Here is a 24133-nt window from a genome sequence, read left to right as displayed (position 1 = left end):
CGTGTATTTATTTCTGGAGTTATTGCCTTTAATCATGTTGTATAATCTCATTAAGATCCAGTGATGTTTTTCAGAGAGCAATCAGTGTCATTGTGAAAGAAAAGTAAAACAATCTGACATTAATTTTTATAAATCAACGTTTTATTAAATGTATCTATAAATACATAATTTACAATTATACATCAATGGTTTATTCAAAATATTTATAAATATTAGGGTACATATGGTTAAGGCTTTAGATTCTGTCTACAACTCAAGGCTCTCTGCATTGCCAGTAGGCCTACACAGTGAACAGTTTCGTGAATTCACACGACTTACAAATGTCTGTATTAAAATAAGAAATGAAATCTTAGAATAATAATTAAATATTAATGAAATATTCCGCTTAGCTATTCTAAGAGCTCTTACTATCGAAATTTGTTTCATTGACCGTAGAAAGATCATTCCGACATGACATACACCTACATGTCATGTCATGTCATGTCATGTCGTACTATACTACCTGTTTTAAAAATTAAATGAACCTTAATTCAGTACAGAAACGAGAGAGAGAGAGAGAGAGAGAGAGAGAGAGAGAGAGAGAGCAACAAGGTCATTTGGGGTTAAGGTATAGTAGGCCTACGATTTTATTTCAATAACTGTGTGTATGGGGTTTTAGCAGTGGAAGAAGCGCAGAGAAAACCCTCCAAGTATTTACAAGTATGGGATCAAAAGCATGCCACTTTAATAAAGGGTCAATAACACTCTTGCTGGCTTGACAGCCCCAGAAAATAAAAAATAGCCTTATTCTAAGTACTAGAAGTGTTAGTGTCCTACCTGTTGTGTAAATTATCCATTAAATCCTATTTTACTTGTCCAGAGGGTTCAAAAATATTTTTAAATCCAAGTCACATTTGAAAAGCTTTACGTCAGGCTTTTCAAATCATTTAGTTGAATTTTTCCAATTTTTTAAATTAGGTGTGTTAAGATGAAATTTGTATCATCAATTAATTGGAATATTGTAAAATAGTACAATTTGTTGACCAGAATAAAGATTGGGACATATTATTCAGTTACAACAAGAGTGGAATTGAGCCTTTGATATCTAGCGTAGTGGTTCTCTAAGTGTGCCGCAGAATTTTGAACGGCACACCAAGAAAATGTGAAAAACCACACGATCCCAATTGAGTATTTGCTGGTTTCTACTGATAAGTTCATAGCTGTGTTTTTCTTTATTTAGTTCGAGTCTGACTTGCCATGTTTTTATTTTGCAATATTCAAATATTTGTCATATATATTTAGCCAGGTGTGCCACTAAGTTTTCATGTGTTCCAAGATGTGCCATTGCAAAAAAGGTGGAGAACCACTGATCCAGCGCATGTGTTAAACCATTCGGCCATCCAACCAATTCAAAATTAAAGTAGACATTTTCTTCAATGTTAGGACTGATTGGTGGACAGATTCTAAGTGCCCTAAGATGATTATTTATCAATTGTATGATCAGACCTGGAAATAATGGCTTTAGATGTACCTGACAAAATGTCAGGAACTAATGAAATAGTACCTGACATTTTCATCAAAGTGCCGGGCATGTATTAATAATAACAATAAAAAAGACAAATCAGTGCCGGACAAAATGACAGGCAACAGAGATTTAGTGCCTGACAAAGCCTGAATCTGTGCCTGACATTGTCTGTGACAGGTGTCTTATTTCCAGGTAATATGATGTACCTGTTATAACTTACTTGGGGGGGGGGGGGGGGTCGATGGCCGAATGGTTAGCACGTGTGGCAGTGTATCATAATGTCTGTCATTGAGTCAACTGGCGTGGTTTTAATTCCCCGGTTGTACGTGGCAAGGAGTAGGGAGCCTGTCCAACCTTATGGGTTTTCTCCAGGTCCTCCGGTTTCCTCCCACTGCTAAAGACGCCTACGTGCAAGCGAATGATTGAAATAAAATTGAACCATATGTTAGTCCCGCAATGACCTAGTTTGTGTCGAGTGGATGTTGACCCCCCCCCCCCTCTCTCTCTCTCTCTCTCTCTCTCACTCACTTACTTTGAATAGCTCTCTGTAACTTATCATAAGATCTAAAGGTTTGTTTGGTAATGATGTCATCAGTGCCATAGTGAAAGAAAAATAAAACAATCGGACATTATTTTTTTATAAATCATCGTTTTATTAATTGTATCTATAAATATATGATTTTACAATTATACATCAATTAAAAAACAAAATCAATGGTTTCTTCAAAATATTGGGGTACATATATGGTTAAGTCTACTGTCCACAACTCAAGCAGTCAAGGCTCTCTCAAGTTATAACTTACTTTGAATAGCTTTCTGTAACATATCATATGATCTAAATGATTGTCTGGAAACAACTTTATCCTCTAATCTATGAATACAGTTATATAAAGCTTTATTTAATAAAAACATACTATTAGTTGTACTAGGATTTTCTACACTAGATAGTATATTTAGATGGTTTGTTAAATAGGACCAACCAACTCGATAATCACAATCGGCTAAACCCAGCTGACCTCCAAAACCACCATGTCCAAACTGATACGTCACCTAAAAAAAGGTTTCATTTACAATAATAAAATCCCTATTTAACAAGAAATAACGGCAAAGGCCCCCAAAACCACAATGCCCAAACTGATACGTCACCTAAAAAGGTTATCATTCACAATAAAAAAATTCCCTATTTAACAAGAAATAACTGCAAATGGCCCCCATTAAACCAATCAGTGGTGTGGTGGTCGTGGGGTACTAGGGATGTCTTCCCCCATTCCTGCAAGTTTTTCCTGACTATAGTATGATAAACATGCAGCCTCTAAAGAAACTTTTCAAAGGGCACCAAAGCCGAATTGTCAATGACAAACCAATCTTAAGTAAGTTTCTTTGGCCAAATGAACTATAAACAAGAACACCCAATCTGATTAAAACACAGATCCTATTTCGTTTCGTTTTTATAGTTCAAAATTTTGTTTTACTTGTCTTTACTACACTTGGATCTGGAAGAGTTGTTATTTAACTCATGTTCTGAATGGTGTCAGGGATAAGTCAATGAAACGGTCTGTTACGGCGAGCTTTAGGCATGTTTTGCATGGAACTGTGGGTAATCCACTAGTAACATCAATGCTGATTGGTTAATCAAATGTCTGATGTCATAGGGTCATAAGTCGGTCTTTTGACCCCTGACGTGACATACGGCTATAACTTGTCAGATCTTCATGTAGTGTAGGCCATCGAAAGTATAAAAAAAACAAAACGAAATATAGATTTGTATTTTAATCAGATTGCAAGAACAACATGTTAATCAGCAATCTGATTAAAACATAGATCTATATTTCGTTTTTTTTTTTTTATACTTTCGATGGCCTCTACTACATGACAATCTGACCGGTTGTAGAGAAAGGTCGCGCCAGAGGTCGCACCAGCGGTTTTTGACCCTATGATGTCAGACATTGATTAATCAATCAGCTCTGACGTTTCTAGTGGTTTACCCACAGTTCCATGCATAGCACGCCAAGAAGTTACCGTAACAGATGGTTTCATTGGCTAATCCAGAATGCCATCCAGAATGCAGGTTATATAACAACTCTTCAAGATCCTAGTGCAGTAAAGCAAAGAAAAACGAAAATTTGAACTATAAAAAACGAAATGAAATAGGATCTGTGTTTTAATCAGATTGGCAGATCAGCTAGTTCCAAACTATCTATCTTCTATACTAATATTTGTGACTGTCGTTCGTCTGTCTGTTCGGGGTTGGCGGCTACACTAGGTCTGCCCCGAGTCTGAAATTTGGGGTATAGGGGTAGCTCGGACCGGGGAGTAACATAGGCCAGGTGGCGTTAATCTACCACTTCCAGTTTCGGGGTTATGACCCCCAGGCGAAGCCGGGCATTCTTCTAGTATTAAATAAAACCAACCTTATTTGCCTCTAGAGCTGGTATTACTGTTGCACCTAAGCTGTATATATCTTCCATACCGTAGGTTAAATCTATACCCCAGGATAACGGTTTCTGGAATCGTTGGATCAGACTTTCAGACAGTAAACGTTTACCATTCAATGATCCACCATCCGCTAATATTGAATGAAATTTGGCCATAGCTACTGCAGTTCCAAATCCATGAGTTGATCCACATGGAATATCCATGAAATCTGTGTCATTCATGGTATTGATCTGAAAGTAAACCTATTTTTAAAGCCACACCCTGAAGAGAGAGAGAGAGAGATAGAGGAGAGAGAGATGGGGTTTAACATTCACTAGACACAAACTAGGTCATTTTGGGACTATCATATGGTTCAATTTTATTTCAATAATTTGCTTGCGCGTGGAGATCTTTAGCAGTGGGAGGAAACCAGAGGACCCGGAGAAAACCACGAGGTGGGACAGGTGACCCTACTCCTTGTCACATACAACCTGGGAATCCAAGCCATGCCAGTTGACTCAATGACAGACCTTATGATACAGCGCGCACATGCTAACTATTCGGCCATCCACCACCCCTCCACACTCTGGAAGTAATTTCACCAATATTTTTCAACCAGCTCTTTTAATTGATTTTATAGCATCACTTGATCTTCGAACTCGTTTCAGATTCGTGGATATGAATTGTGAGGATATGGGATAACACTGAATTATTCAAACTTCTAGAATTCTTCGACATGTGATGCTGGTGACCTTTTTCGAATTCTGAATTACTCAATAATACGGATTACTCAAAGCTTTTTTGGCTGAAGTAATAAGGAAATAAATCAGGACATGAAAATGATGTCGGATTTCACAGAATGTCGTAGTATTCAGATGTCGGATGTGACAGAGTCCACTGTATAGATGAAATCTATGAAAATACAGTGCAACTAATCAACCGGTATTATCCCTACAAATGTTCGATTTCTGGTTGCTGACTTACCTACCTGCTAAATTGTGATATAATCTCACCAATGAAATCCCCTGCGATCTCTATCCTGTATTAGGTTCGCAAAATTTAACTGGTTTACACACTAGTGTTTTTTGAAAATATGCATTGAAAAGTCCCACTAGCATTTCATTTCAGTTTTGGGCTTTTGGATCAATGAAGAACCAAACCAAGTTTAGAAATAAATGTCAAGAATTCTCTCACCATATTGGTGCCCGAAGCAGGAATCAATTTCCAGAATATGTAAAAGCATATAAAAAATACTTACATGTTTCCAGTCCCGTGGATTCTTTTGGGTTATTTCAGACACTCTAATATCACCTTTAAACGTGTCCAACATGCTCTCCTTATATTGTACATATGAATTTACAGCAGCTATCCTTGCACAACGATACTGTAGAGGTTTTGGTAGACCAATATATAAATCAAGGCCTGACACGAATAATACATAAACGATATATTATTGATATAACCCAATTCAACATGGCTGTATATTGTTGTCTGTTCACAAACTTCAAGTTATTATTGGATTTTTAAATAACTCATATGAGACATACTTCTTTAATTAAAGTAATCACTCCAAACAATCAAGTTATTTCTACTGTTTGCAATAGCAATCAAACAAACATCCACTTTTATAAATATTGATAATAATAATTTACTATTATTAGTATTATCATAGTAGTGAAGTGATTAATGTCATCTTTTACAACAAAATTAGAATCTGACAACTGCATTAGAGAGCAACCTCAATGAGATGCTCTGCTGTGAGAAAGAGAGAAATAGGATTTAAACTCGACACAAACTAGGTCATTTCGGGACTATAATATGGTTCAATTTTATTTTAATAATTCGCATGCACATAGGTGTCTTTAGCAGTGGGAGGGAACCGGAGGACCAGGAGAAAACCCACTAGGTTGGTCAGGTGAATTGAAACCACACCACTTGACTCAATGACAGACCTTATGATTTCACGTGCACGCATTAAACCACTAGACCCCCCAACCCTCCCTCCTTTGCCATGAGTCAGTGACAGTTGTGCAGTAGCCACATCACTAGAGCTATATTTCAATCCTCTTATTAACCTGCCGTTGAATGAAATCAATTAAACAGGATATTGCCATCAGAAAACTTGAAAATTTTAATATACACGTATGCTTTGTTTCATTTGGACAGTTCAAAATTAAATTTCCTGTTTAGTATCATTTTTATATTGAATTAGATAAAGGGCTGAGGGTCTCTAAAAGGTTTTAATCTGGACCTGATTTATAGGCTTATTGGGCCTTTAAACTCACCAAATGGTTGTGCGATTTCTTCCTCAAAATATTTCGATAAACTTCGGAACTTTGGATCAACTCTTCTCACAATCTGGTCAAGATACAGGGCAAAGGTATAAGGATGATAACCATGGTATTTTCCTGAAAATGTTCCATTAATTAAAAACATTATTTAAGAAATAAGAGGTTTAATGTCCTACTGCTCTGCTCCTGACTGGGCTAATGAAGACGGGCATATGCCATACAGAGTGCTTTTAGGTACATTTGCCTGGGGGGCCTACTCTTATATCATATTTCAACTGCCAAGGGATCTTTTACATGCACGCGAATGTGTACATGGGACTTCAGTTTTTCATCCCATCCAAACGACTAGGCAGCTGTCCTTGTCAAGCCCTCCATCCTGCACCACTGACAAGGACAAACCACATCGGATTCGGATACATGTACTGAATCTAATCCACAACTATTTTAAACATACATTATGCAAGGGCTAAATCTGCCTATTGCAGGTCTTTCTTTAGGCCTGAACTGTTATCTAAATTATTAATTAGACATTAATTAACTTATCCAGACCATAATCAACTCTCGATGTCATCGCTATTCTGTGATGTTTATTGGATTAGGTTCCGATTTCCTGTTCGACTTCCATTCATAATTTAATCATGAAATGGATAATCGAGACTATGTTTTTTATCGTACCGACTTTAGTAATGATGATCGAGGCTAGGGCGAAATTCCAATCGCTAAATTCTTGGTTCAGAGTGGATCAATTTGACTGAAATTTTCAGCTAATTCCCTTTACATTATCTAGTTTTTAACTATTATAGTGAAAACTGCCAGCTCTTTATCTAATCTCCCATAATGTATCTTTAAACAATTTAACATTCAAACACTACAGCTTCTGTGTTAGGCCACATAACAAAATTATTCTGGTTCTCAGATAATCCTGCTTCATTTTAGTCGGTCACAGGAAGTAACTCTATAAAAAAATCTGAATGAACCCAGAAATGTGCCATAGACGGCTAAATCTATTTATTAAGGCCGGCTCAATTTTTGTCAAGGTCATTGAGATGTAAATAAGGTTAGGGAACCTGGTTGTTGGTGAGATTCTAGGTTAGGTCTAGGATAAGCATTGGGGCTATGTCCTAGGTTAAGTTTAAGAATTTGGGGGAGAGGTTAAGTCTCCACATAAGCACTGAGTGACCTAGGGTGATGAAAATTTGGTTTATGATATTTCCTAGTTTTATACAAAAAACAACAAAGAGAGAGAGAGAGAGAAATGGGGTTTAACGTCCACTCGACACAAACTAGGTCATTTCGGGACTAACATATGGTTCAATTTTATTTCCATAATTCGCTTGCGCGTAGGGGTCTTTAGCAGTGGGAGGAAACTGGAGGACACGGAGAAAACCCACGAGGTTGGAAAAAAAAAAAAACAACATGGCATTAGCGCTAGCCCTGTTACATCTCGTGACCTATGACAAAAAATTGAGCTGGCCTTATCATTTAAGATATATATGAGAAGTCATTCAGCCCATGTGATCATTTGAGAAAATATAAACACAAAAACACAAACCTCCCTTCCGCATCAGATTTTTGGTAAGGGTTGTCAGAGATCCAGAATATTTTTTCTGTATGGCCTTACATTTACAGTACAACTGTATGGCCTTATAATTATCGGTACAGTACCGGGTACAACTGAACTTCCTCAAAGATACTCAATAACATAAGAACTGTATGAACCAATAACTACCTACAGTAGTCTGCATTATTGTGATGTCAGAAGTATTTTGATGTCATCTCATGTCATCATGATCAACTTAATATAAGATAAATTTTATTGTACAGAAAGATTGTTTTAGGGCAGTGATTCTAAACCAGTGTGCAATGGCACACAGGTGTGCCGCAAGCTCTTCCTAAGAGTGCCGCGAAATTTTGAACGACACACTAAGAAAATGTGAAAACCACGTGATCTCAATTGAGTATTCACTGGTGTCTACTGATAAGTTCATAGCTGTGTTTTTCTTTATTTAGTTTGAGACATTCTATGTCTAGTCTGTGTCAACGGTTCTATGCCGTCTGACTTACCATGTTTTCATTTTGCAAAATTCAAATATTTTTCATATATATTTAGCCAGGTGTGCCGTTATTTTTTCATGTGTTCCAAGGTGAGGTGTGCCGTTGGCAAAAAAAGGTTGAGAACCACTGTTTTAGGGTAACATAAATATTTGTGAATAAAAAAAACATCAACTTAAAGATACATTATGGAAGATTAGATAAAGAGCTGCAGTTCTCATTATAATAGTCAAAAACTAGATAATGTAAAGGAAATATGCTGAAAATTTCAGACAAATTGCTCCACCATGAACCAAGATAGCCTCGATCATCATTACTAAAGCTGGTACAATAGAAAACATAGTCTTGATTATCCATTTCTGGATTTAATCATCAATGAACTTTGAGCTGCAGATCAGATTTAAATCCAGTGAAAATCTAACACATAAGATGGCATCATTAGTTGATTAAGGTCTTTTCATGTTAATAAATTTCTAATTAATAGTTTATATAGCATTTCAGGCCTAAAGAAAGACCTGCAATAGACATATAAAAATGAATTTTTTAATCATTCACAAATCATTTTTTAAATTTTCAAATAAAGATGAATTATCCAATGATTACCAGGAAGCCAAAGTGGTTTTTGTTCCGCCAGGATATGTCCCAATTTCCGTGGATTATCTTTTAACCAGGCCAAATCAAATGGAGTTTCACAACCAGGTAAACCAGCCTAGAATTACATCAATTGAAACAAAATAAACAAGAGCCCAAGTGGGCTTAATCGTTCATTGCTGGGTTGGGTTCGGCCAGTAGAGTAAATCTGACCAACTGTGGACATTGTCATTTTGGTATCATAAAAAACATAGTCTTGACTATCCATTTTTGGATTTAATCATCAGTGAGTGTTGAGCAGCAGATTGGATTCTAATCCAGTAAAAATACGACTCATAAGATGACATCAAGAGTTGATTATGGTATGGATAAGTTATATAACTTATAAATTAATTGCTTATATAACATTTCAAGCCTAAAGAAAGACCAGAATTAGGAAGATTTAGCTCTTGCATGATATCTGTTTAAGTTAATAATGCTTATACTCTGGTATAAACAAAATAAAACAACATTGCAAATAAACAGTATAACAGTGCCTTATACAGGTCAGAATTCTATGGAATACAATTACTGCTTATTACTGAGCGACGTTTCGACTAGGCTTCTCTAGTCATTATCAGTAATAAGCAGTAATTGTATTCCATAGAATTGTGACCTGTATACTCCAGTTAAATAACTAAATGCAATTGAAACAATATTACTACCTTATTGCTAACAAATTGTTCAAGTGTTATATTTTCCTTTCCATTTTGAGCAAATTCTGGCCAATGTTTACATATTACATCTTCATAATTTAAACACCCTCTGTAAAAATTAAAATTTATATCCATTTTATATATAAATGCTACCTTAAATCAAATTGTGTTCTTTTTTTTATTTTAAATGTAAATATGCTTTCCTTTTTGACAGATATGTTTTCCATTCCAATTAATATGTTAATCAATTTAAACAAGGCAAACCATCAATTACTTCCATCATTCTCCCTCCCTCCCTTTTTCCAGAGTTTTTTTTGTGAAAGAAGAAGGTTTGAATTACATTTTGGGCCAGTTTTGGGGCAGCATTTATTATTTATAGGTGGAAAGAAGGTTGGTTGCATTGATATGTACAGCAGATATCTACGTATTGATTGGCATGCCACTTTCAATTTTTGTATCTCAAAACTTTGATGGCTAACCCTCATACAAACTTTGGAGTTGCTCCATCTCTGGTAGAGAGCATTCAGTCCAATGAAAATTTGGAAAAAGTTATATTAGAGCTAAGAAAAAAGACAGAAATTAAGTTCATTCTAAAAGGGGAAAATTTTTCGTGGGCTGTCTCCAAAGTTACTTCCCTTTAGTGTGTCAAGGGAGCTAATCTTATTAGCCAGACAGTTCACTCACATATAGTTGGAGGCAGACCACCATTAATTTCCCCATTGACTTCATTGTTTATTCTGACCTCTTTGTTCTCCTCCAACTTTTCCCCAAATTTTCGTTGGGCTGAATGCTTTTCACTACAGACAGAGGAACAAATGGTCATGTCTTTGCACTAAAATTTGAATGAGGTTGATCTCCAAAATTTTGAGATACACAAACTTGAAGAAGCATGCTACAAACATGTAACTAGTTGCCATACATATCACTGTAACCAACCTGTTATCCTTCCGCCTCAAAATCATAAATATTTACCAAAACCTGGCAGAAAATGTTAATTCAAACCCTCCTTGTCCATTCTAGACCAAAAAATCAACAAAAATGGGCATGCAAAAGGGGAGAAAAAAGACAGAGAGAATTACTATAAATAACCATGCCAGTTGACTCAATGACAGACCTTTAGATACATCGCACACACACTTACCATTCGGCCATCCAACCCCCCTGCGTGCCACCCTAGGTCATTTCGGGACTAACATGGTTTGATTTTATTTCAATAATTCGCTTGCGCAAAGGGGTCTTTAGCAGTGGGAGGAAACAGGAGGACCCTGATAAAACCCATGAGGTTGGACAGGAGACCCTACTCCTTGTCACGTACAATCCAGGAATCGAAACCATGCCTGTGACTCAATAACAGACCTTAAGATAAAACGTACACACGCTAACCATTCGGCCATCCAACCCATCTGCGTGCCACACTTACCTGCATGTACAGGTATATAGTCTAAATTTTTTGCATCAAATAATCCAACAATAAACCTACTTATCAACTAAATGAGCTATCACTACTGATGACAAACTTTTAGTGGTTGAGTAAAAACATGAAACAGTATCCTTCTTCCACTGACGTTTACACAATGGATCAGCTTCTCCTCCCCATATATTCACCACTAGCTCTCCTTGATAATATGCAGCAAAACTACCACCTTTCTCTAGACCGGTTGCTAGGTTTTCTCTTATAAATAAAAATATTATCATTTTATTAATAACATTTAACTGAAAGCTTTAAACCATGGATTTTTAGAAAATACAGGGTACACCACACTGAGAATGAGATATGAGTCTGCGGGTGTTGTAAGCTCCCAGCCCCTTAGAAGTTAATGTTCTCATATAGTTTTGAAGGGGGGGGGGTATAGTTTGTGGTCGATGATGGAGGGGGGAGGGGTCTTTTTGTCTTGAACTTCGTTTTTAAGGAATTGGTAAGATTGTCAGAAACATCAGGATATTATAGGCCGTCTCTATAGAGTCTAGAAAGCACCATTTAGTCACTTTTTCAAAAATATTCTTGCCCCCGGCGGGGCGTCTGAAAAATTTGATCCTCAGACCTCAGTCCGTCCCTGATGCAAAATTGACCCTTCGATCAATTTCCCGTCAAAAGTCAATACCTAGTACCAGTAACTCACTTTTTTTTTTTTATCAAAATTGAGTTAGGACCAAATTTGTAGTTACTAGGGTATTTGCTTCCTGTTGTTGTACTAGATATTCCAATCTTTTGATTTTGTAAGCAGTTACACCCATGACACAACCTAGCAACTTCCTTCATTTGCTTAGTATGCCACAGAAAAACCTAGTAACTCAATTGTCAAATCAATGGATAACCTGGGGTTTAATATTCATTCATTACGTTTTCCTTTGTTTTCTCAAAATAAGAAAAACGTGAGTTACTAGGTGTTGCCTTTTGACGGGAGCAATGCAGTTTGATCATGTTTTATAAAAGGATTTGATTGCCTGGCTAAACTGAGATCAAATTTCATGTAAATGCCCGTACCTAAATATTTCCTTTACTTCTTCAAATCCAGGTTTTACAAAGCCTCCTGGTAGTAATATTTTGCTCTTTTCTTTCATATTTTTGTTATTTGACGAGTGTTTGTGTCAAAACTCCTTTCTTGTCAATTCGTCATGCTACTTTCGTTTTTTCCGTAACCTTTGCACCCTAAGGGAAGTAACTCCTATCGAAATTTACAACTTTCATAATGATCAAGCCACTAATTATTTCTCTACATCAATGACATGTATATGATCTGGGTTTGTAGCTTATTTTTTTTTTGTAAACATTAAGTGGAGTCTAACCTAAGCAAAAACCCCAACATGTCACAAATATGATCCCAATTTTGAAGTGGGTTACCGTAGCTTGACCTACACAGATTCTAATGATCCAATTGTGGAAATGTTATTTTTCATGATAAATATGGAATACCCCAAATGGACATCTGTATTCTGATCCTTCCAACACAAAATCATTCATATTCACTAAAACCTGGCAGAAAATTAAAATTCAAACCCTTTCTATAAATTCTATATCCAAATATCGTTATACTCCTATGTATGAATAATTAAACAACATACACCCACATTTTGCAAGAGATGGACCAAGAACAAGCTAAAAAATAAATATGATTTTTTCACACAATCATGGAGGGGCCATAAACCAGAATGTTATCGTCTGATATGCATCAATTATCGAAAGGTTCCACGATCTTTAGGATATAAGTTTCATCAAAATCTGATAAAATGTGGACGTATAGAGAGAGAGAAATGGGGATTAATGTCCACTCGACACAAACTAGGTCATGTCAGGACTAACATGTGATTCAATTTTATTTCAATAATTCGCTTGCGCGTAGGGGGTCTTTAGCAGTGGGAGGAAACAGAAGGACTCAGAGAAAACCCACGAGGTTGAGCAGGCGACCCTACACCTTGTCACGTATAACCTGGGAATCGAAACCCACCAGTTGACTCAATGACAGACCTTATGATACAGCACACACGCGCTAACCATTCGACCATCCAACACCCCATGTGCGTTAAAAAATGCCATTTAATAGTTATAAATACATCCATTTTATTATTCTGTCAGTTTACATTATATACATATTACAACTGATATAAAACAAACATAACAATACAATTAACGAGGACAATAATCAGTTACCAAGAACAGTCAGTCAATGACGAAAAGAGATTTGTCCAAATACCATATTGTATAAGCCATTAATAACTATAAACAAATGATTAATTTACATACAGCGAGTTTATCTACTTGCAATAAATCAAGGAAAATGGTGTTTTAGTATTATGAGAAAAACTTGTTAAATATTATCAAAGACAAAGATTGGTAAGAATTCATCAAACTGCAGCTGTAGTTATGTTTGTCGTCCAATTAACATCGCTGTATCACTGGGTAATCATTTCTTGTATTTTATTCTTTGTACAGACAGGCTGAATTAAAACTCTTAAATTATTCTAATAGTGTTTTAAAGCGATAATTGCATTTTTTTTTTTTCAAGTCATATGTTTAAAATATACTAAAATAAAGCCTTAAAATACATGGCATCTATACACACAGTTCTACCTTATTAAAGAATAATACCAATTCCTATAATTCACTTCTGTCAGTTGAGAAATTGGCAAATATATCATTTTCTTTTTAAATCCAATGTTGACTTTTACGGTGTTATTATCACATTTGCAGGTTTAAAAAGTCTTGCTCAACCAGGCATCATTATCCTTATCTGTTTAACCACGGAGGAGTCAATTCTCACTTTCATTGTGTAGACTTAGTCATCCAGTGAAAAGAAATGATACAAATTAAAAACACAGTCGGCGAGTAGAAATTATTTCTAATTTTTACATGAATGTTTTTTAAGCGCTAGAATGATTCCTATGATTGTATAGTAGTGAACTGACAACCTATTAAGTAATTGATATAGAAATAATTATGTTTTGACTTTCTTAGAAAATATGCAACTATCGCTTTAATATCAAAAAGGCCTCAAATTCTTTATACACTCATTACAGTCACTATTAACAGCCCATTATCATCACTTGGAACAAAACTTTCAGCAATAAAAACATATACAATTTTATGTCAAAACCATAAAGTTGTCAGGCAACTCATGTATGTGCACTTCACATTAGCTTTATAAAGATTTATTAAGATATTTAACAAAAAAACATCTACAAGGCAAACCATGTAAAAACAGTATCAAACACACAGAAACAATAAACTATAGATTAAGATTTAAAGGAACTACATCGCTATTCTTTAGCACCTAGAAATTGACACAAATGGGTCGCAACGAATATAATAATGAAATATGATTGTATATAAACTGGTTTACACTCAATCATTTCTGTTTTCACTGTAATTTCTAATCAGTTATGTTTGGCGAAATACGCAAAGAATTTGATTTGACTGGCAGTATTTGGCGTTTGGTTATTCTAGTCTACACTGGTAGTATTCTCCTGTGGGGTATGTTTAGCCTTGTTCATTACAAATGATGCTCAAAAGCATTCTGGAACGCAATTCGTGTGCCAATTTTAAATATCAGATATCAGAAGCCCATCTTTTCACCGTAAGATAACAACATCAATGTTGATTTAAATCGACCAACAAGTCGTGTTTGCAATGTCGAAGACTGTGGGTGATATTGAATTAGCGACTTGGCTCCTTTAAGATATAGATTTTGATCAGTCTTTGCACAATTTTAACATAAAAGAGAAATACAGATTGTCTTTAAATAGGCAATATTCAATATTTCCAGTATCACTAACATTAAAGGTTGCACAATTATCAAAACTTAGCAGTTATAATTCATTTTATTTGAAACAATATTTATATTTAAATATTCTAAACAGATATAATTTCTTATTTTAATCCTGAAAGGAGTTAGAATGATTGCTACTAATGTAAACAGCAAATGGTTATATAACTGTAGGATACAGCTTTGCGATAATGTTGAGGGAATACTTTTCAAAACGTCACCCAAAATATATAGTAGTTGTTTCCCATTAGTATGTGTTATGGCTTATTGATAATATACTGGTTTACATTTCAGCAATCAGAAAATAGTTTTATAACTGTAGGATACAATTTGCGATAACTTTGAGAGAATACTCTTCAAAACGTCTCCCAAGTAGCTGTTTTCTACAAGTATGTGTTATAGTTTATTGATGATAATATACTGGTTTACTTTTCAGCAATTAAGCAGAACTTTCTACATCTATATGTCATTATAGTATACAAAATAAGAATTCTCCTGAACTCACTCAGTTATATAAAAAGCAACTAATAAGCTTTGTGACTGTCATTGTGACCTGTAATTTCTTATATGCACTGCATATTTTAATAGGAGGTCATTCAAATTTCAATTTATAAAATTGAAACATTAAACAAATAAGCTTCAAATACATAAACAAAATTTACAAATATATCTTTTAAAAATTTTAACAAACCAAACATTTATTTTGCTGTATTAATATTTGAAGTCAACGAATTATTTTATTTGTAAAATTTCAGATGACTTGCATGATTAACATATTTGTTCAAGATTTTTAATCCGAATTCATGGTCAATAAAGCATTAATTGTAGTTTCTTTGTTTCCACGGTTAGCTTCTAATACAGATTTAATAACCTCTAAATCCATATTAGGGAACATATCTTTAAACTCTTTTAGGTCGTCATCAGTATATAACGGTCGTTGTTGGACAGGTTGTTGGGGATAGGTCATAGGGACACCTAAAAAAAAAATTTAATAATACATTATCAGATAGAGATGAAAAGAGGGGGTATAACACCAATCAGGAGATTATGTGGCTTCTATACATGTTCATTATTCTGTACTGGCCATACAATTTTATAGTTACATAGTGGAGGTCGACCATAGCAATGTTTGAAAATTGGGTTTTGGTTTGGAAAAAAAAGGTTATTTTTTTCCGGCGTGCAAAATGACTGATGGGTCAGATCTAGTAATGGTGATTTTCCATAGCCCATGGTCCCAACCGGCCTATTCGACCGACGTGGAACCCATGGTATATAGGCTTCTGCCTGTTCTCCAATCAAGTTTCTGTGAATAAATATTGTTAAAAAAAATAAAAAAAGATGACAAAGGTTCTTTACAGCCTACACCATGATTTAATAGCAATCTGATTGAAACACAGACCTGATTTCGTTTTGGTTTTTATAGTTCAAAATTTTGTTTTACTTGTCTTTACTACACTTGGATCTGAAAGAGTTGTTATATAACCCACGTTCTGGTTTAAGTGAGGGATTAGCTATGAAATGGTCTGTTACGGTGAGTTCTTGACGTACGATGCACGGAACTGTGGGTAAACCACTAGCAACGTCAACGCTGATTGATTAATAAATGTTTGACATCATAGGGTCAAAATCCGCTTGCACAACCCCTGACACAACCTTCCACTCAATCTGATTAAAACACAGATCCAATTTCGTTTCGTTTTTATAGTTCAAAATTTCTTTTTACTTGTCTTTACTACACTTGGATCTGGAAGCGTTGTTATTTAACTCGTGTTCTGCTTGAAATGAGGGGTCAGCTAATCAAATGGTTTGTCGAATCGAGCGTTTGACCTTTTTTGCGCGGAACTGTGGGTAGACATTAGCGACAATAGAAATCAAAACAAAGCAAAAGTAGATAAAAAAATACATGGCGGTCGCTAATTGGTTAATCGAATGACTGACATAATCGGGTCAAATGTCGCTTGCTTGGTACCTGACGTCATAGAACGTGAACTCACACTATAACTTGTTAGATCTACATGTAGTGTAGGCCATCGGAAGTATAAAAAACGAAACGAAATATAGATCTATATTTTAATTAGATTGCCTTCCACTATAACCAATCAGATCTTCATGTAGTATTGGCCATTGAAAGTATAAAGAAAAACAAAATGAAATATAGATCTGTATTTTAATCAGATTGGATTTAATACAACTTTATTTTGTTTTCGAAATGTGGTATATCCAAAATCTAACACATAATCTGGTATTTTTTTTACACCTTTAGTTTTACTAAATGAATTATATCAATATCATAGCTTGCAATAAAAAATGACTTTTTTTTTAAAATCAAGATAAAATAAAATAAAAAAAAATATCTTTTAGAATAGTTTTAACTGCAGTCTATGTGTAATATCTTATAATCATGGTTCTTACCAGGTTGAACAACTGGAGGATAAAACATGGGCATCATAACAGGTGTGTTATAAGCAACATTTATGGCTGGTTGCTGTAACTCTGACATCGGCTGTAAAATAACCACAAAATGAGAAATTCAAATGAATCTAAAATAAATATTAGCATTTTATCAGACTCATCACAATGGCTAAATCTATTTGTTAAGGCCAGCTCAATTTTTGTCAAGGTCGTTGAGATGTAAATAAGGTTAGGGGCTAGCGTTAGGGTTGGGTTTAGTGCTAGCATGGACCTTATAATGTATTATAAGGTCCATGGTGCTAGCCATGTTTACATCTCGTGACTTATCACGTAAAATTGAGCTGGCCTTATCATTTAGCACTAACTCATCACTACATATTATAGCATCCATAAAATCTAAAATACTGAATCTCACAATAAACATTAAGATCTTATCATAGTTCATCACACATTTGTCACGTTTCTGGCAAACCGACGAATCTGATATATTTAAGTATTGAGAATTATACATTTGAAATTTGCATTCTGTTGTTATCTATGTGTCCATCAAATAATAACGTTTATGTAAATAGCATTCCATGTCCTAATGTATATGTATGAAATATTAAATCACAAATAAATGTTATTATTTGATGGCTACAGAGATAACAACAGAACGCAAATTTCAAAGGCATAATTCCCGATACATGTATTTAAAATATATCAGATTCGTAGGTTTGCAAGAAACATGACGAATTAAATCATCTATTTATGAGATGTGCAAAATAACACACAAGTTTTGGTTACGTACTGGTCTATTAACAAGTGAATTTAAACAACTTACAGTTAATGACAAACACAGATTGATGGTACCCTCTTTTTCATCGCCTTGTCGACCACTCAATGGAAACCAATCATCAACTGTTTCACCAGACATAATTTGTGTTGGAATGTTAACATGAGCCCATGCTATTCTATCATCCATAGTAAATGATCGCTGCAAGTAAAATATCTAACAAGTTAGTTTACTTAAAATGTTTCAGGTCAAAAATAAAATTGTTAAACATACATTATGCAAGAGCTAAATCTGCCTATTTCAGGTCTATCTTTAGGCCTGAAATGTTATCTCAATTATCAATTAGACATTAATTAACTTATCCAGACCATAATCAACTCTCCATGTCATCGCTAGAAGTAGATTTATTGTGTTCCAAAAGTGACAAACAGCCAGACGCTTAACCTGAGCAGATTTTTAACAAGCAGTTGCCATGCAATATACGCCCACATTTTACAAGAGATGGAAAGAGAACAAGCTATCAGGGGCCACAATAGAGGAAGTTACTGTCCGATATGCACAAATATTGAAAGGAACCAAGATCTTTGGGTTATAAACATACATTTCAAGTTTCATCAAAACCGGATCAAATCTGTGACCTCTTGAGTGTCCACAACCTTGGTTTTACATATTTTTACACTAGCAGCCATTGTGACCTCCATGGTGTCCACAAGCTAAAAACGTGATTTTTTTGTGCAATCAGGGGGCATAATCAATACAGTTACGGTCCGATACATGCCAATATCGACAGAAAACAAGATCTTTTTGAGATAAACCTATACTTCAAGTTTCGTCAAAATTGAAATTAGATAAAAACTGTGACGTGTCAAGTGCCCACAAACATATTCTAGACGGCCGAACAGGGGCGACAACATTATACGTCCACATGAAAATGTGAGCGTATAATAGAAAGATCAAAGAATATGACCTACCTCATCAAATATTTCGATATATAGTGAGTCAACACCAGTTGGTAAATAGCTGAAAACAAGTCAACACATTGATAATATATTTCCCTTTTTTTATTTTACTACATGTATCAGAATATGTGTATAATTATTTTAGCATACTTTAAAATCTGACAAAGACAGAGAAATAGTGCTTTATAATGTCCCAACAACACAAAGAAGGTCATTTTTTGACAAACATATTGTACTTTATATATTTATTTCAATAGATCTTACTACAGCTAGAGATAGAAACCAAGAAGCTTATGATCTAAAGTGCAAATAAGAGAGAGAGAGAGAGAGAGAGAGGGAGAGGGTGGGTTTAACATCCACCAGACACAAACTAGGTCATTTCGGGACTAACATATGGTTCAATTTTATTTCAATAATTCACTTGCCCGTAGGGGTCTTTAGCAGTGGGAGGAAACTGGAGGACCGGAAAAAACCCACGAGTTTGAACAGGTGACCCTACTCCTTGTCACGTACAACCGGAAGTGCAAATGATATTCAGTTTGATTTGACATGTAGTTGGAATGAAACTTACGTCTGCATGGATTTATTCCACCTTGGGTTTTTTGCACCATTGTAAGCAGTAGGTGTCTCAAATACAGTGTGACCTATTCTTATGCGACAATATGGATCCATCTTTGTTATACCATAGTTCTTGACCAATTTTGCCTAAAAATCAAATTTAGAATAAATGATTGATTAAATTGGCAATGTGTCTATTGAGCAATGTCATTTTCTTAAATATATATGAAGAACAGTTCACAGTTCAAAACCAAATTATCAGTACTCTTATAGATCATTCTAACTACTAAGAATTAACACAAAGCTTCCAGGCTTACTTTACTAATTCCTTAATTAAAGAGGGCTTTTTATTTAAACAATATTTTTATTCAGGATATGTGAATGAGATTGGGGAACAGGCTTAGCCTATGTAAAACCCTCTATCTGCAGAGATACTTAATATCTAAAAGGTTTCATAATTGCTTGTTAATCTTAATATTTCAGAATGAATTTCACTGACATACTATAATTATCTATCAGGCATTTAATGGCAGTCCACAAATTTTTCTATTATTTTAACATGCCAACAGTGAGGATGATGTCCCTGCTTGGCCCCTTCATTCCCCCCAAAAATAGAGATATACATGCAGATAAAAATAGAAAGAAAGAAATGGGGTTTAACGTCCACTCGACACAAACAAGGACATTTTGGGACTAACATATGGTTTTATTTAATTTCATTTTCAATAATTTGCTTGCGCGTAGGGGTCTTTAGCAGTGGGAGGAAACCGGAGGACCCGGAGAAAATCCATGAGGTTGGACAGGCAACCTTATTCCTTGTCATGAACAATCGATGATTCGAAACCACGCCAGTTGACTGAATAACAGGCCTTATGATACATCGAGCATGTGCTAACCATTCGGCCATCCACCCCCCCCACCCCCACAAGTGTATTAAAAATTACAAACTCACCTCAACTACAGAAATACTAAGTCTTCCAGCAGCATTAGCTGGTGCCATAGTAAACCCTCCTGCTTGCTGAGCTTGTATAACTTGAGCTATTCTTGCATCTTCCATAACTTGTTGATTCTGGCCTTCTGGTGATGCAGAAACTCGCAAAAAGTCATTTGGCAGATCACCCACCATAACCTTGAGAACATAAAATGTTACAATGTTTAAACATATAGCCTATAAACTTATTAAATATTAAAATTCTGGTCAAGTAATAAAGTCTTTGTTTGACGGTTGTTGAAATTGTTAAAATGTTGGTGTTTTATTTGTTTTTTTTAGAAACCAATGACACATACTGGTAACACAAATTCTGATGATGATTAAGAAGCATTTTAGCTTATATAAGTTATACCATTTACTTAAAGGTACATTATGGGAGATTAGATAAAGAGTTGACAATTCTCACTATAATAGTTAAAAAAATAGATAATGTAAATAGAATATGCTGAAATATCAGTCAAATTGCTTCAACTCTGAACCGAGATATTATTAGGTTTTGAATTTTAGGCTAGTCTTGATTACCCACTTTTATGTTTAATCAGCCTTCAAAAATGTATTCCAATCAGCTAAATATTGCAGGCTAGCGATGACATTGTGAGTTGATTATGGTCTGAATATGTTAATTAATGTCTAATTAAATAATTTAGTTATCATTTCAGGCCTAAAGAAAGACTTGCAATAGGCAGATTTAGCTCTTGCATAATGTATGTTTAATTAAAGATATACGAGTATGTTTCTTCAAGACTAATTGGGTCATCTTGTTTTACCTTCCCAACCTATTTTTATCTGCATATGTATTTCTAATAGCAACAAAATAAATAAAATATCAAATTATAGGCTCAAATTACCTAATTTAAAGATACATTCCCGTGAAAGTATTTATAGGTAGTTATAAATGTCCAAAAACATTTGCTTTCATTACCGTAAACTTCAGTGTTAGTTTTGTAACACGATCGTTTAGCAGTAAAAAGTTGCCCAGTAAAATTGACTGGGGGCCGATTCTTTTTTGACAAGGAAAAGGATTCAATAGGACGGTTCCTGAATGTAGGCCTACAGGGCGAGTGTAATGAGATCTACGTTCAGAGCTGAACTAATCTAGGACCTACTAATATGTTACAAAAGAATTCTACTTTATTTTACTTCAGTTTTATTATGAAGCAATGAGAGATTTAGTATTGGACTGGAGCACCACTAACTGTGACAGTAGATTGAAATCGCCCACCCAGCTCAGCCTCATCAGAATTGACATTTTTAAAGAACTCTGATATATATACGACCATGACTAGAAGGTCATTGTCTGTTGATAGATATCCGATGACTATTTTTATAATGACTGTATTGACTGATACATATTGCATGATTGATCATAAGGTTATTTATAGAGGCCTATTGTGGACGGCACACGTTTGACAGTTCCGTTTTCTCGCAATGAATATAATAACTCACTGACGTCAAGTTACAGTGACAATGCAAAGAATTAATTACAGAGAAACGACAAAAGCGTATGTTGCCCGAAAGAGAACCCCATGTCAGCTCCCATAATAAATCCAATAAATATATTACTTGAGCTCGCCGATCTTCGCTTCTTGTTGTTGACGCCATTTTGGATTCTAAAATAGAAGTGACGTTTCCGAACATTCGGGATACTTCGTACGATGTGAGTCAAAATGTACAGGGACTTGTTGTGAAAGAAAAAAAATGGCAAATACAATAATATTTTACAATAATCAATGTCTAGGTTTACTACGGTTACTGATTTCGAGTCGGCATTGTTTTGTTTTTTTAATGCACCTTCTGAAATGAAGTCGGCAGTGCCTACCCTTCGATTTTGTTGAATTTGAGTTTGTGCATCCAGGGTCAATCCTTAGGTTTGTTTTTACTAGTCCCTGTGACTGAATGCCAGCAGTCAACAACTCAAATAGCAAACGGGGCATTAGGTAAGATTAAATAAAGAGCTAACAGTTCTCGCTATAATAGTTTAATGAAAACAGAATATGCTGAAAATTGCAGTCAAATTGCTTCACTCTGAACCGAGATATTAGCAATTCAATTTTAGGCTAGCCTCGATCGTCATTACTGCCGTTGGTATGATGATAAACAAAGTCTCGATTATCCAGTTTTACGTTAAATCATCCATCTCAAAACATATTCAAATCTACTTAATATCAAAGGCTATACGAAGGCATCGAGAGTTGATTATGGTCTTGATAAGTTAATTAATGTCTAATTAATAATTTAGATAACATTTAAGGCCTAAAGAAAGACCCGCAATAGGCAGATTTAGCTCTTTGTATAATGCGCTTTTAAGTCGTCCACAAGTATCAAAATTCGTTGGTTGAGTCGTCGACAGAACATGGTTTAATTTAATATAGGGACACAAAAAGTATCGATAGTCGTATGTGTCCTGCAATAGACATATTAAGCTCTTGCATAATGCGTGTTTAATTCGTCCACAAATATCAAAACTGGTTGGTTATGAGTCGTCCACACATATAGGGACATATAGAATTCATCGTACTTCTATGTCAGTGAGTGGTGCTTTATCAGCATACCCTCGTGGTTTTCATGTTTGATATGAGTATAAATTTCTTTACGTCATTAATTGGCACACTATCGCAAAGCTAGAGCGGTTGTTCATGAATAACAACAAAATAAATCACTTTATTCAACAAATAATCAATAACAATTACGGCCCACTTAATATTATGGCTAGATCTATTTCTTAAGGCTAACTCAAGATTTCGCCAAGGTCGCTAAGATGTATATAAGCTTAGGGCACGATTGTTGGCGAGATTGTAGGTTAGGGATAGGGCTAGGTCCATAGTTAGGGTCGGGCTTAGAGCTAGCCCTGTTTACATCTCATTGACCTTTGACCAAACTTGAAGTTGATCGACCTTATGAAATAGATCTAACCCTACTCCCCCCCCCCCCCCACACACACACCCCTCCAGTTCATATCTTTCTCAGATATTAAATATTTTACCAGCAACAGTGTCAAACTTCTTCCGCTGCCTAGCCGAAAACCGTTTAACGGTAAATTTGATAATCCCGTAAATCTACAAGCTGGTTGTTCACCAGTCGAGTAGATCCAGTAAGTTGCCGTTGTGAAAATAGCACGTGGCAAATGAAGACGCTCCAACAATTATCGCATTTACCGGTAATTTTGATACTGATATCCCAAACTATTCTCTATAAGCACAGAAATACGAATGGTGCCATTCACTTGTCGATATATTCATTTTGAGATATATATTAATAATAATCATCATTTCTATACACAAGAACAACTTTAGTCACAACTCCATTTGAAATTCACGTCGAATATGAAACTTTCCAATGACGATGCATAACAATAGATCACCTTCATTTCTCAGCCAATCAACGCTGGAAATTTTGTTACCTTATCCAGTTCCATGCCATATAAGGCATTGAATAATACGCGTGTAGTAACCATGGTTAAATTTGGTGCGAAAATTGCACGGACTTCATGGACATGAATAACAAAAATACCTGATAAACGTGGAGTCCCTATGATGCCTTTTGGTGAGTGATTAGTGATAAGCTGCCAATGCAATTGTTAAAATAATTTATATTCAGATTTCATATCAAATCAATTAAATGTACGTCTA

General features: G+C 35.2%; 2 protein-coding genes across 2 annotated transcripts; both read right to left on the bottom strand.

Moving 5' to 3' along the window:
• Nucleotides 1–314: 314 nt before the first annotated feature.
• Nucleotides 315–12191, bottom strand: LOC126809702 (beta-lactamase domain-containing protein 2). Its single transcript, XM_056098908.1, has 9 exons — nucleotides 12034–12191; nucleotides 11029–11220; nucleotides 9558–9657; nucleotides 8866–8971; nucleotides 6205–6327; nucleotides 5178–5341; nucleotides 3916–4170; nucleotides 2640–2650; nucleotides 315–324 (listed from the first exon to the last, which is right to left on the bottom strand). Exons 1-9 carry the CDS (start codon nucleotides 12108–12110, stop codon nucleotides 315–317), a joined length of 1038 nt encoding a protein of 345 aa, XP_055954883.1. The 5' UTR covers nucleotides 12111–12191.
• Nucleotides 12192–13082: 891 nt separating this feature from the next.
• Nucleotides 13083–22141, bottom strand: LOC126809705 (toll-interacting protein). Its single transcript, XM_050534441.2, has 7 exons — nucleotides 22068–22141; nucleotides 20466–20642; nucleotides 19527–19660; nucleotides 18968–19016; nucleotides 18045–18197; nucleotides 17222–17312; nucleotides 13083–15784 (listed from the first exon to the last, which is right to left on the bottom strand). Exons 1-7 carry the CDS (start codon nucleotides 22104–22106, stop codon nucleotides 15600–15602), a joined length of 828 nt encoding a protein of 275 aa, XP_050390398.1. The 5' UTR covers nucleotides 22107–22141; the 3' UTR covers nucleotides 13083–15599.
• Between the last annotated feature and the right edge of the window lie 1992 nt (nucleotides 22142–24133).

Source organism: Patella vulgata, chromosome 2 (genome assembly GCF_932274485.2).
Source record: "Patella vulgata chromosome 2, xgPatVulg1.2, whole genome shotgun sequence".
NCBI classification, from domain to species: domain Eukaryota; kingdom Metazoa; phylum Mollusca; class Gastropoda; family Patellidae; genus Patella; species Patella vulgata.
The sequence above is the reverse complement of the archived record's forward strand: the minus strand, read 5'-3'. Positions and strand labels throughout refer to the sequence as shown.